The sequence below is a fragment of the Geotrypetes seraphini genome, chromosome 1, assembly GCF_902459505.1.
Source record: "Geotrypetes seraphini chromosome 1, aGeoSer1.1, whole genome shotgun sequence".
NCBI classification, from domain to species: domain Eukaryota; kingdom Metazoa; phylum Chordata; class Amphibia; order Gymnophiona; family Dermophiidae; genus Geotrypetes; species Geotrypetes seraphini.
This window is the reverse complement of record NC_047084.1, coordinates 245,223,056-245,238,174: the sequence shown is the minus strand read 5'-3', so window position 1 is coordinate 245,238,174 and position 15,119 is coordinate 245,223,056. Positions and strand designations below refer to the sequence as shown.

General features: G+C 44.3%; 1 protein-coding gene across 1 annotated transcript in view; it reads right to left on the bottom strand.

Annotated features, from left to right (window-relative positions):
• LCORL (ligand dependent nuclear receptor corepressor like) overlaps window positions 1–15,119 on the bottom strand; it is a 108,622-nt gene that overhangs the window by 36,922 nt on the left and 56,581 nt on the right. The window contains exon 3 of the mRNA XM_033959339.1: window positions 5,285–5,364. Coding sequence (XP_033815230.1) covers window positions 5,285–5,364 — 80 coding nt within the window. The remainder of the gene's footprint in view (window positions 1–5,284; window positions 5,365–15,119) is intronic.

Here is a 15,119-nt window from a genome sequence, read left to right as displayed (position 1 = left end):
GTCTCAGGATAATGAGCAACAGGTGTGATTTGTTCCTGACTAAACTGAGGACTAGAACGTTCCTGGTGTTGCCTGGAATTGTGTCCCCCATGAATGTTAGGAGATGTGTGATGCACCTTCCCCCAGGAACAATATCCTGAGTACTTTTAGTTCCCCTTACCCATTGTTCTCCCTTCTTTAACTCAGGCACAAAAAAAATAGGGTGAGGATGACTTGTGCTTCAACTACATTGACTCCTATTTTGGACTCAGGATCTTTGTGATAGGCCCAAGTCTCATCTCCAGTCACCAAACGATAAAAAAAAATTCACTTGGTCTTCATGGAGCATCTCTAAGTTCTCCTGAGAGCACTGTAGCCCCATAGCCTTTTGACATGGTGTCAGCATTCTTGGAACCCATCTTGCACTACCAACCTTTGATATGCCCAACTTTTCATGAATTATTTTCCAAACTGTACCTGCCGAGATGCCCATTTCTTCAGCTATTCAAGAAACCTTAATTTGTATGTCTGACAAAAGTAAATCCTCGACGTTCTTGCACATTTCTGTGGAAGTTGCTTCCATAGGCTGTCCAGTATGAGGGTCATCTTCAATGGACTCTCTACCCCACTTAAATTGCTTGCGCCAAAATTTTATTTGGTAGGATGATGGGGCAGACTCACCATAATCTGCAGGCAATGACTTGCGAGGAGAGAGGCAAGACATAATATGCAACTTAGGATAAAAAGTGCAAAGAAAAGTTGGCAAATTGTGGCGTGACACCAGTAACTTGTGATGTAGATGATGGTCACGCTTGTCCAAGAGTTGCTCCCGGTGCCAGGAGGGACTGTGGGAAAAACATCAGCCGGACTGGATCTGATCAAAGAAGAGGCCACAGAAGAAGATTTCCAAAGGGCCCTACAGTGGACCATCCTGAATTGAGATTCCAAATGCGCCTGCCCAGCAGGAACGGAATATGGTGACTCAAAAAGGAAGAAGACCAGAAATGGACAAGATGAAAGACTCCTCGAGAGAAGGACACATACAAAAGTCGTCTGAATACACTTTAGAGTGTATTCAGAGATAGATTCTTCAGACTAATGGGGACCACAAGTACAAGGGGGCACTCGGAGAAGCTGAAAGGGGACAGGTTTAGAACCAATGCTAGGAAGTTCTTTTTCACTCAGAGGGTGGTGGACACATGGAACGCACTGCCGGAGGCTGTGATAGGACAGAGTACACTACAGGGTTTTAAAGAAGGATTAGATAAATTCCTGAAAGATAGGGGGATTGAGAGATACAGATAGAGGTAGAGATGGGATATAGAGAGAGTATAGATAGAGACCAAGGGGATTTAAGGGTTCAGACAATGATCACTGTACAGGTCATGGGCCTGGTGGGCCGCCGCGGGTACGGACTGCTGGGCGTGATGGACCTCTGGTCTGACTCAGTGGAAGCAACTTCTTATGTTCTTATGACTGCAACAAAATGTCCACATCCTGAAGAATAGGAGCCCAGTCTGAAGGAGGAGCTCGTGACTTCGAGCTGTTGTGCCTCACTAAGAATGAGGAAGAAGCCTCCGTGGAGTACTGATACCTTAGATATGAATTCAGGAAAAAAATGCACAGAATGCCTCGCAGGCACAACAGATACCCTCAACAAAAAAGGTGGAGGTCTCGAAGAGCTTCCATGCCTGGAGAATCGAGACCTGTCTCGAGAGGAGGACCTGGGGCTCGATGTGTACCTTGACAGAAAATGCAGAGAGCAGTGCCTCAAATCACTGTCTCATGAGCGAGGGAAGTCAAACCTGGAAGAGGACTATCAAGACCTCACTCTATGCCTCGAAAAGGGCAACGCCTTATGTGAGGAAGAAGGGCTAACAATTGGAGGACGAGACACCAAAAAGGATTCAGCTCCTTGTGACGAGGTGTCTCTAATCATTCTGCAGGACTCAGGTCCGTGTATAGATGGATATCGAGGCACTCTGAAGGACTCGACTCCTTGTATAGAGTGTGTAGAGTGATCTCGAGGCACTCTCAAGGACTCGACTCCTTGTATAGAGTGTGTAGAGTGATCTCGAGGCACTCTCAAGGACTCGACTCCTTGTATAGAGTGTGTAGAGTGATCTCGAGGCACTCTCAAGGACTCGACTCCTTGTATAGAGTGTGTAGAGTGATCTCGAGGCACTCTCAAGGACTCGACTCCTTGTATAGAGTGTGTAGAGTGATCTCGAGGCACTCTCAAGGACTCGACTCCTTGTATAGAGTGTGTAGAGTGATCTCGAGGCACTCTCAAGGACTCGACTCCTTGTATAGAGTGTGTAGAGTGATCTCGAGGCACTCTCAAGGACTCGACTCCTTGTATAGAGTGTGTAGAGTGATCTCGAGGCACTCTCAAGGACTCAACTCCTTGTATAGAGTGTGTAGAGTGATCTCGAGGCACTCTCAAGGACTCGACTCCTTGTATAGAATGTGTAGAGTGATCTCGAGGCACTCTCAAGGACTCGACTCCTTGTATAGAGTGTGTATGTTGAGCTCGAGGAACTCCATGTGGAACTTCAGCTCGAGGCAGTCTGGGGGACTCTACTTGTGATGCTGCCAAGTGCCCAGGCTGGACGGCAGAAAACAGAGTCGAGGCAGGAGTAAAGTGGGTAAGCATGTTACCGAACTCCTGATGCAGAATGGACTGAAGCATATGTTGAAAAATTGGCATCGAGACCAATGAAACTGGTACAGATGGTGCGGAGGTAGATGCCGAAGAAGAGAAAGGATGAAGCTTCAAGTTGAAGACAGGCAGCGTCGAAGCCATCTGCTCTAATGGTGGCATAGTCGTAGGAGGCTGCTGAGCTATGAGATCTGAAGGAGACAAAAAAGAAAACGGCTCCTCAGAAAAAGACATAGCAGTTGGACGAGGACTTGTCAATGAAGTAAACTCGAGGACGAGATGGAGAACGGAATCCCCGCAGAAGACCTGAGTAGTCGAGGGATGGAAGTTGGGGTAAGGGCCTTACGGAAAGGCCTAGTCACACCGCCCAAGTTGCTGTACCAAAACTCGACATTTGGAGAAAAAAAAGGAGGACGGCACCACAGACTACAAAAGGCCATAACGCAATCGAGCCCACAGGCTGAGATCGCAGTAGGCCCAACGTTGGTACATGAAAGAAAGTAGTTGGGTTTTTTTTGTCTTTTAAAAAAAGAAACACAGTGACCCTGAAGAAAATGGACATTTTGCTGCTGCTGACTTTGGGTGACTAAAGCCCTACGTTCAAATTGGATTTAGACATTTCTTTTCATTATTCCCCTCCACATGTGCTAAAGTGCAAAATTAATAGTGTAATTTTATCAAACATCAAATGAACAGAGGTTAGTGTAGCACTCCTGCCCTGTACTAGCCTTGAGAACTAAAGCAGAACAGGAAGCTAAATAAGCGTTAAACAAGTAGTACTTATCTAATATGCAGTTTAGTGTCTAAAGTTCATTCAAGGACTAAAACTAAATCACTGGAGGTAGTTGTTTGCTTCTGGAACTCCTTTATTAAGAAAAGGTCCGATCAGGCTTGGTATCAGGGACAAAAGTCCCTTCCCTCAGGAACCACACCCAAATTTTTTTGGGGACACGATTTATTCAAAAGAACAAGTCACAAGCACAAATACACTGGTGCAAAATTTTACAGTAACATAGGAACTAAAACCCCAAGAAATACAACACAGGTAAAACAGCATGAGTCCAGGTGTTGGTTCTTACAACCCAGACCTGACCAACAACAACAAAAAAGTTACCCCACAACCAGACTACTCCTTCCTCCCCCCTCTCACTAGCCCACCCTCTCAACAGTTAACAATAGACAACAAAGGTTCTGCTGGTTTCTGAAGTCTATTTATAATTTAACTCTTTACAGTGGGGGATAGGGTATCTAGATGAGGGGACCAAACAGACAAAAAGACCTTACTCCAGCTTCTAGAGAAATGGGCTGACAGATTCCCAAGCCATTAAGAGGTAAAATTTACTTTTCCAATGCCAGATAGTGGGTGGGGAATCCTATAACCAATGATTTAGAATATATTTCTTCTCCAGGAAATAACCTTTACTAAGATGTAAGTTATGTAATGAAGACCACTGGTCTATGAGGAAAATCAGGGGAGGGGGGTTCCTTAAAACCTGTTCTAATGCAATAGGTGAGACATTCTAGACAGATGGGTTGTGTCCCCATGGCCATATGCAGAAGGAATTCACTCCAGATTTTTTTCTCTGTGCATATGCTGTACTTCACTGGGTTCCTTAGCTCCACCTACACTTTTTCCCTTCTGCACACATGCCAGCAGGGGGAGTATCCCTAGGAAAATACTCCCCTTTCCTCCTGGAGTCTCCCATACTATTTCCTCTTCTGGCTTCCTGTCGTACATCGCATAATGTACAAATTAAGTTTGCTTACCTTTAAATCTCTGATATCTAAAACCCCAGCTTTCATTTACAAATCATCGATTCCTTATTCTTCATCCAGATTACTGAGGTCTAATGACCAACATTTATTAATCATCCCCTCCCCTAAATTATTAATACACGATGGCATTTCATCTTTTCCGATACAGCTCCTCAAACATGGAATTCTCTGCCAATTTATTTAAGAGAGGAAAAAAACTTGGAGAAATTTAAGAGCAAACTCAAAAGCTTTCTTTTTAAAGATGCATTTAATGACTAAAAGAATTGTCTAGGAGTTTCATTTTATCTTCATATCTTTTGAGATTCTTTGTTCTTTCCCTTCCTATTGTTTTTAACCTTACTTGTCTTTTTTTCTATTAATTAGATTGATTATGTTTTATAAGATTTAGTTTTTTGTTAGTTATGTTTGTCCCCCAATTTTGTAATTTTATTGATTTGTTCATCACTTAGAATTTGGAATAAGCGATTAATCAAATTTTATAATAAACTTGAAACTTGACTCATCACAAATCAACCTCTCTTCTTTCCCAGGGTCTTATCCTTTAAGGGCATTTCCTTATGTTTCCCCTTAGATCCCTGGCCTTCCTCGTGACTCCTACATCTGGGTTGGTTTAACTAAGGAATGGCTGTGGTGACCTCCGACTTAAAGGTGGTATCTTAGCAGTGTCCTTAGGGTACTGCGGAGTTCCATGGAAGTTTTCAAGTGAAGGGTAGGGTCTAACGTGTCCCTCTTCCTGAGACAATATCTCCCTTTTCACTAATATACACACACACACAAAATATATATTTTACACACACAAATTCTCTCTTTAACCTAAAAATTATAGAGTGAAGCCATATGAATATAGTATGCTGGATGTGTACTTACATTTAATGTTTCTTTTCTTAAGTTACAGAAGGAACATTTTTCATCCACATACCAATCTGTCAGTTCTTCTGGTTCACAGTCTAAAATAAAGTATAGAGTGAATTTAATAGCAGAATCTATTTACACTCAATAATTTTTTTTTTATTATTATATACCAGGGGTGCCCAACACGTCGATCGCGATCGACCAGTAGCTCAGGAAGGCAACATGAGTTGATAGCAGAGCCCATCCCGGGCTCCGTGATAGACTCGTGTTGCCGTCCCGATCTACCGGGCCTATCAGCCTTCCTCTCCCCGACGTCAAAGACACCGACGCCAGGCATTAGGCTGTTTTTGTCATTTCGCTGGGGGGGGGGGGGGGGGGGAGCGTGGCAGCAGCAGCCTGAAAAAGAAACCATCCTGGCCGGGGTCGGTGTCATGCTCCGGAGCTTCTACAGCCTTCCTATCTCCCTCTCCCTTCTACCTGCTTCCAGCCACACCCCCTGCTCCGCGGCTCTCTTCGGCAACTCAGCAGCAGCGATCGACACAAGCTTCTGACGTCGGGGCCTACCCTCTGCGAGTCCCGCTTGTTTCAACTTCCTTTTTCCACAAAGGCGGGATTCGTAGAGGGAAGGCCTCGATGTCGGCAGCTTGTCTTGATCACCGCTGCTGACGAGTTGCTGAAGAGAGCCGCGGAGCAGGGGGGTGTTGCCAGGTGCAGGTAGAAGGGAGAGGGCCAGATGCAGGACTCGTGGGTGAGGGAGGAGAAGAGAGAGAGAGGGGAGGGAAACAAAAGGAAATATTTCATACTGGGCTGGGCTGGAGTGGAGGGAGGGTGGAAAGATTCTGGCTACAGGGTGCAGTAACAAAGGAAAAGGGGGAAAGCTGAAAATGGAGATAGTGACACAAAGAAGAGAAAGGGTAAGCAGGACCTACTGAATAAGGATAGAGATACAGAGGGGACATGAAGAGGAGGTGAAATAGAGACATAGAAGTAATGCTGAAAAAGTGGGGGGGGGGGGATAAAGACATTGAAAGGGCAAATGGTGAACATGGGGTAAAGACAAGGACAGAGACAAATGAAGATTCTGAAAAAGTGGTGAGATAGGGATATAGGTGAGATGGACACAAAGAAGGGTGATGCTGGAAAATAGGTGGAATGGTAATTCTGACAGACACAGAAGGGAAATGCTGGATCAAGGAGAGATGGGGCTCAGGCTGGATGGAATGAGGAGAAATGCCTTGTTTTCCCGGAACTTCCTCTCCTACGTCAGAATTGACGTCAGGGAGCGGAATGCTGGTCAGCACAACGCTTCTGCAGGGAAAGCTTGGGACGGCAGTGGCTTGGGGGCTGTTCCCCGATGGCGGTGACAGCAAACCGAGTGGCTTGGGGGAGGGCACGGAGAAAGAAAGAAAGGGGCAGACAGGGAGACAGAAAGAAGGGGGAACAGGGAGACAGAAAGAAAAAGTTGGGGGAGAGAATGAGGTCTGGAGGAGAAGAAACATACAGGAGGCTGAAAGAAAGGGAGAAAGATTGGATGCACAGTCAGAAGAAGAAAGTGCAACCAGAGACTCATGAAATCACCAAACAGCAAAGGTAGGAAAAATGATTTTATTTTCAATTTAGTGATCAAAATGTGTCTGTTTTGAGAATTTATATCTGCTGTCTATATTTTGCACTATGGCTCCCTTTTACTAAACCGCAATAGCGTTTTTTAGCGCAGAGAGCCTATGAGCATTGAGAGCAGCGCGAGGCATTTAGCGTAACTCCCTGTGCTAAAACCTACTATTGTGGTTTAGTAAAAAGGGAGGGGGTGTATTTGTCTATTTTTGTATTTTGTTACTGAGGTGACATAGCATAGAGTCATCTGCCGTGACCTCTTTGAAAAAATCCGGAATATGAATAATTAACATTTTCTCTGCCTTTCAGTGTGCTTTGTGTTTTTTTTTTTAATTTTATTGTTGGTAGATCATTTTGACTTAGTCATTATAAAAGTAGCTCGCGCCCATAAAGTGTGGGCACCCCCTGTTATATACAGTATATACAGTCATGTAAAAAAATTAGGACACCCCATGAAATATTCAGTTCTTTCTTAAGAAATGTTCACATATCGATGTCAAATCTTTTTTTATTTATCTCTGGAAAAGAAAGTGATGTAATTGCAGGTAAACAATAACAATTTTCCTTGATTTACTCACGAAACAAAAAAGATATCAACAAAAATGTGTATTCTAACTGGGGAATAAATTAGAACACCTCACATATTCCCCCACTTAAAGTGGCTCAAATTACACATGGGGTGTCACATCAGGTGCACGATTAGAACATTGTTACTCAGCATTTTGAAGGAGGTTTGTCCTACTTAAACCTCAGACATTTAGCTTGGTGTGCTCATGACTGATGCGGTGAGAGTGAATACTGTGGTGAGATCAAAAGAGCTGTCTGAGGCTTTCAGAAAGAAGATTGTAGCAGCTTATAAGTCTGGTAAGGGTTTTAAAAAGATCTCAAAAGAATTTGACATTAGCCAGTCCATGGTGCGGAAAATAGTGTACAAGTGGAGGACTTTCCAAACAATAATAATAATAATAATAATCAGTTTATATACCGCAAGGCCATAAAGTTCTATGCGGTTTATAATTAAAAAATAAAAGAAGTTGAATAGAACTAAAAAAGTTAAAAGCCAATAATTAGAGATACTAAATTATCAAAATAGTGCATAATAAAATTCTTACGAATTAGCTGCCTAAAATACTTCAAAAACAGATATATTTTTAGATGTCTCTTAAATTCCCCATAAGTGTCAGTAAGCAAAAGCAATTGTTCTAAATTCTTACCCCATAACTCTGCTTGATATGAAAAAAGATTCTGATGATGTTTTCTAAGTTTACATCCTCTAACAGGTGGAAAAAAAATTCAAATGCGAGTTTCTCTTATGTCTGTTGGTTGCAAAAGAGAAAAGCTCAATTATATATTTGGGAGCCTTAAAACAGAAGCAACCAAACTTAAACTTCACCCCCGTCTCCACTGGCAGCCATGCAGTACTCGATAGGAGGGTGTTACGTGATCATATTTCTTCAACTTAAAAATCAGCCTGACCGACGCATTTTGTACTATTTGCAAATGTTTTATATTCTTCTGGGAAACTGCTAAATAGGCAATATTGCAGTAATCAAGCTGGCTTAGTATAAGAGACTGTACCAAAACTCTAAATGACGAAACATCAAAATACACCCTAACGGACCAAAGCTTCCAAAGAGTAAAGACCAAAGAGTCCACCTGGTTCTTCATAGTCAAGCCCTGGTCCAGTATTATTCCCAAAACCTTAATGGTAGATTGAATAGGATAGCTGAATTTATTTATACGCAATGATGTTTTAGTATCAAACAGGTGTGGTGAAGGTACAAAAATCTTCATTTTTTCTGAATTAAGCTTCAGTCTAAACTCAGTCATCCATTGCTCCATTAGACCTAATATTTCTGTTGCTTTAGGAATAACTTCAGAAAGAGAAACTGCAAATGGAATAATGATCATAAAATCATCTGCATAACTAAACAGCTTTATCCCCAGCTGGGACAATTGCGCACCTAATGACATATAAACATTAAAGAGCAATGGGGACAATGGTGAACCTTGCAGATGAATTATTCAAATACCTGAAAGATCATTATTGAAACGAACTCGATAGGTGCGAGACATGAAAAAGCCCCGAAACTATTCTAACACCTCTCCTCCAATACCAATAGCATCCAAACATTGCAGCAATTTCCCATGGTCCACTAAATCAAATGCAGAACTCATATCAAATTGCATGATCGAGGCATTAAGACCTTTACTAAGAAAAGAATGTAAATTGTCTAAAATAGCCGCAATTACTGTCTTGATACTAAATAAAAGTCTAAATCCAGATTGAGATTCATGCAAGAGAGAAAATTGATCAAGATATTCCAGTAGTTAAGAATGGACAATCTTTCAATAATTTTTACAAAAAATGGAATGGTACTGGTCTATAATTAGTGATTAATGCTAATGATTCTTTGGGTTTTGGGGGGGATTGGAGTTATTATAATATGACCATTATTAGTGAGGAATTTTCCATTCTTTAAATTATCAGTCAAATAATTAAATAAATTCAGTTTAAAATCTAATGGAGCTGATTTCATAATTTCCGGTGGACAAGAGTCCAAAACACAATATGATTTAGCCCAATGTTCTTCAACCTTTTTACACCTATGGACCGGTGGAAATAAAATAATTATTTCTTGGACCGGCAAACTACTAAGACTGAAATTTTTTTTAAAAACCATCGCTGCCCCGTCCCCACGAGCTCGGTCCCACAAACCATCTGATCCCATCCGCACAAGCCTCAAATAGTTATGATTTTATATTAAACATATTTTATTAAAGTATAAAAAGAAACAGTATTCTATACAATTGTCATTTTATAAATACAAATAATACAGGGCAAAGATCAACAAAACCCCTGTCTCCCCTCCCCTTCACATATATCCCCTCTACTATCAAGAAAACTGAATGAGCCAAATTATTATAGAATGCTACACAAATATCATGTAACAGAATACCACAGTTACACATGACAGGAATGGTGTTAGGGGAGTGGAACTAGGGCAACTGCCCCCAGGTCAGAGAGAGCCCTAAGCCAGCTGGAAGCTAAAGATGCACTGCCTGGGCTTTGCACTCCCCAGTTATGTCTAGCAAGATGCATATTTCAAATCTGATATATTTGAATCATAAGACAGAATTAAAATTATTTTTTTCTACCTTTTGTCGTCTCTGGTTTCTGCTTTCATTGCCTTTTCACTCTCTTCCATCCAGCGTCTGCCCTAAGAACATAAGAATTGCCACTGCTGGGTCAGACCAGTGGTCCATCATGCCCAGCAGTCTGCTCACGCGGCGGCCCTCTGGTCTAAGATCAGCACCCTAACTGAGACTAGCCCTACCAGCGCACGTTCTTGTTCAGCAGGAACTTGTCTAACTTTGTCTTGAATCCTTGGAGGGTGTTTTCCCTTATAACAGCCTCTGGAAGAGAGTTCCAGCTTTCTACCACTCTCTGGGTGAAGAAGAACTTCCTTACGTTTGTACGGAATCTATCCCCTTTCAACTTTAGAGAGTGCCCTCTCGTCCACCCTACCTTGGAGAGGGTGAATAGTGTCTTTCTCTACTAAGTCTATTCCCTTCAGTATCTTGAATGTTTCGAACATGTCCCCTCTTAATCTCCTCTGTTCGAGGGAGAAGAGGCCCAGTTTCTCTAATCTTTCGCTGTACAGCAGCTCCTCCAACCCCTTAACCATCTTAGACGCTCTTCTTTGGACCATTTCGAGTAGTACCGTGTCCTTCTTCATGTACGGTGACCAGTGCTGGACGCAGTACTCCAGGTGAGGGCGCACCATGGCCCGATACAGCGGCATGATAACCTTCTCTGTCTCTTCAGTCCAGCATCTGCCCCTTTCATTCACTGTCTGTCTTTCCCTGCCATCTCTCCTCCTGCGCCCCCCCCTCCCAATTTGGTCTGGCATCCATCATCTTCCTTCTGTTCCCCTCATGGTCTGGCATCTCTGTCCTTCCCTCCCCCCTGTGGTTTTTAGCATCTCTCTCTTCTCATTTCCTCCACTCAGATCTGATATCGTTCACTGTTCTCTCTTCCCTTTTCTTCTCTGGTCTTCCTTCTCTATTTTCTGCCTCCACCTAAATTAAATTCTTTCTTACTATTTAGTCCCGTTTCCCTCTTTTCACTGTGTCTACCCACAGCTTGTCACCCCTTTCCCTCACCCCTCCATTATCTTTCTATTTTTTTCCCCCTTTATTTATCTCCTCCTTGTGTTCTTTCCCCACTTCCATTCAGCATCTGCTCTCCCCTCTCAACTGACATCCATCTGCCTTCTGCTCTCTCTCCCTTCTTCTCACTTCCATCATCTGTCCCCTTCTCTCTCTCATCTCCTCCATTCCATCATCTTCCCCTTCTCTCTCTCCCCCTCCCCAACTTCCATCATATGCCCCCCTTCCCCTGAGGGTGGCTCATGTCAGAGGGGAAGCTTTGGCCGAGCAGAACCGCTTGCAAGGAACAGTGGAACTTACTTGATGTCGATGCTGAGGCCCGTTGCCATTTGAAGGAAAAAAAAAAAAAAAAAGGTGGGAAAAAGGGACCTGCAAAGTTGAGAGGAAGGGAAACCTCCAGGACAGCTGCTCTTTGCCCTCCTTCAGCGGCCCAAGAGTCTTTAGGCAAGCGACAGCTCTGTGTGCTTTTAACTTTGGCCCAGAGCTGCCCCTAAGCAGTAGTTTAGCGCGGTTTCATGAGGCAGCCTCGGGGCCTTTGCTAGGCCGGCCCACATTGCATCATTGAAGCGGGCCGGCCTAGCAAAGGCCCCGAGGCTGCCTCATGAAACCGTGCTAAACTACTGCTTAGAGACAGTTCTGTGCCGAAGTTGGATTAGATATGGAAAAGGCCTTCGACAGCATTTCCTGGCACTATTTATTTTGGGTTCTGCGGCAATATGGAATGGTCGGCCGCTTTCCTGAATGGATTCATAGTTTATATCTTAACCCGCAGGCGCGCTTACTGGTGAATGGGGGCCTCACTGCTCCTTTTCCTTTGGGTAGAGGTACCCGGCAGGGCTGTCCTCTTTCCCCTCTACTTTTTGTGCTAGCTCTCGAACCTTTAGCGGTACGGTTGTGCACTGATCCTTCCATTCGGGGAATACGAATTGGAGACGGGGAGAGTCGGATAAATCTATTTGCAAATGACATCCTACTCTATCTTGATAATCCCCTGGTCGATTTGGAGCGAGCGCTCGGGGTGGTTCGTACCTTTGGTAATTTCTCGGGTCTGCGGGTTAATTGTGCCAAGTCTGAGCTGTTGCCTCTGGACTCTACTCATAAGGAGGCCTGGCACTCCGCTTTGTCTATACCACCTGTTGCTGGGCCGTTGCGGTATCTCGGAGTGTATTTGACCCCGGACTTATCCCTTTTGTACCAGTATAATGTTCGTCGCCCCCTTGAGCAAATCGCGGCTCAGTGTGACCGCTGGAGGGAGTTGCCGTTGGGCTTATGGGGCAGAGTTGCTCTCACCAAAATGGTTCTCCTGCCAAAGATCTTGTAACCCTTACAGACTCTCCCTGTGTGGATTTCCGCCCGAGACGTGCGGGCTTTTCGCTCCACTATTTCTACTTTCATTTGGAGACACAAGAGGGCTCGTATTAGCTATGCTAAATTGATGCTTGACAGATCGCAGGGGGGTTTGAATCTTCCGGATGTTAGACATTACAATGTAGCGGCTCTGTTTCGTTTTATTCATGAGGGTTGGACCGGACATTATAGGTATGCCCCTGGGGGTTGGCTATCTTCCTGGTGTGCGCCGCACTCCTTCTTGGCCCTTTTACATGTGCCGCCTTCGGCGATTCCCGGGGGCTCCTCGACACTGACTCTTCTCCAGCCGCTTCGGTTGGCGTGGAGGTGGTGGAGGCGACAACAACAGAAAACGCCAGCTGCGTCAGTGCTCCTGCCTCTGTGTGGTAATCTTGCTTTTGTCCCGGGGATGGGCCCTTCTAGACTCAAGGTGTGGGAACAGCGGGGGTGTCGGACCTTGAAGGATGTTTGGGACGGAGGTGGCGGGGGTGTATTTCCTCCATTTGCCCATATTCAGCAGAAATGGGATCTGCCCCCGAATCATTTTTGGGTGTACCTTCAGAACCGCCACTATTATACTACGTTAATTCAGAAGTGGGGGGATGCTTGGCTCTGTGGTCCTCTGGATGCATTATTCTTTCTGGTTCCATCGGCCCAGAACAAACTCTCTACGTGGGATCGGCTGTTGCGGGCACAATTGTCTGTCGGTGCCCTTGATGGAGTGGCCTCTGTGTGGTGGGGGGAGCTGGGCTTCCTGGGGGATCGGAGCGCGTTCATTGCGCTGTTTGGTCATCTTAGAGCCCTGGGGGGTTCCTCTGATCTTCAAGAGATGCAGTATAAGATATTACACAGGGCGTATATTTCTAGGAAGCACAGGGCTCTCTGGGAGGCAGATGTCTGCACTAGGTGCCGCCGTACTGCTGGGACTTTGACTCATCACTTTCTGGAATGCCCGTCCACTGATTTGTGGCTGCGGGCTCTCCCTTTTCTGGAGCACATTGTGCACCATCCCATTCCACGAGACTATGGCATGCTCTTATTGGGCGACATGAGAGTATTGGAGGAGGCTGGTTTTTCAACTCCTCAGCAAAAATTTCTGTATTTAGCCTTCCTTTTGGTGAAAAAACTTCTCTTGCAATATTGGGTGTCTGATCAGGTGGCTTCCTTTACTCATTGGCTACATCGGATTGGCCAGGTAGCCCACTTTGAAATTCACCGCTCTCCCGGGGGGAAGGCTTGACCAGCGTTGTTATGTGGGGCTCTGGAAAGCGGTTCTGTCGTTGTGTTCCGGGGATTCGGAAGCACAGCTGGATAATTGTTCCTGATTCTATAGCTCTTTCTCTTCTCTTTCTTTTTCTCTTTTTTCTTTTTTTTTTTCTTTGTGCTTAGGGGCTGTGGGGCAGTCCACAGTGAGGGATGTGGGTTCGTGTGTGGGGGGGAGTGTGCATGAGGAGTGTCTGTTGTGATTTGTATGGAGTGTCTGGAGTTTGTACGCTTGTGGCTTGACTGGAGGGGTTGCTCATGTTTTTCTATGAAACTATAAAAATTGCGGATTGCGACTGGATGGACTGGAGCTTGTTCGCTTCACTTTTCATTTCTGTGCTTGCCAGTACGTTCTTCTGTTCGAGTTTTGTATTTTCTTTTTTCGGACCTTGTGTCCTTGTACTGCTGGTTTTCTGTATCATCTGTGTTGCATTTTGCTAATAAAAATTATTACAAAAAAAGAAAGGCCTATAAGAGGGCAAAATATACTCAGAAGAAGTGGTTTATTGATGAGGTCCAACCATCAGCGGGACACAAGTATTAACTGTGTGTTGCCTCACTCACATCAAGCCCAATAGGTACGTAGAGTAATTCGCTGGTGCTGGCCCATTCTGAGTTTACATTCTCTATTGCAGGGACCCCCTCGGTTTGCATTTACCCGGGGGAGGAATTTGTCAGAATTATTGACTACCGGGAGTGGGACCTATCAGAATAGAGAGGCTCTCACAGGGCACTTCAAGTGTAATGCTTGTGTGTATTGTGATGATGCCATGGAATGTGATCAAGTGATGGTACCCTCTTCTGGCAAGCTATTTCAGTTGCGAGCCTACACTGATTGTAACACCCAAACAGGTAGGTAGTATATAAATGCCCTTGTGACAAGTGGTATGTGGGCCAAACTAGAAGGAAAATTAAACTCAGAATTGCTCAGCACTTGAGTAATCTAAGGCTTTGTAAGGTTGATATGCCATTGGTTAGCCACTGGGTTGAGGCGGGTCATCAAGTGAGTGATGTCAGGTTTGTAGCACTAATTCATGTGAATTTGAATGGGGAGGGAATGGACTGACATGTTATTACATAAAGAACAGCGGCTGATCCATCAATGGAAAACTGTTGAACCAGCAGGATTAAACAAGGATGTGGTGTGGCATGTGTTATGAGGAGAGGTGAAGATAATTTAGGTAAATGGAGGAAATGCATGATGGGAAGGTATAGTCTGTCTTTAGTTTGGAGGAGAAGAGAGTTGCTACAGAAGTTTTGAACCTCATGCTGCTGCTGTTGTTATATGATAAAATGAACTATGATAAGGTAAATTTCATTCATATATGTTATGTATAAATGCTATTGTGAGAGTATAAAGCATTGAGAGAGCCCAACCTAAATTTGGGCAAAAGGATCTCAAAATAGCAAGAAACACCACCTAGAAGCCACAAAGCACAGAATGGTGAAAGAG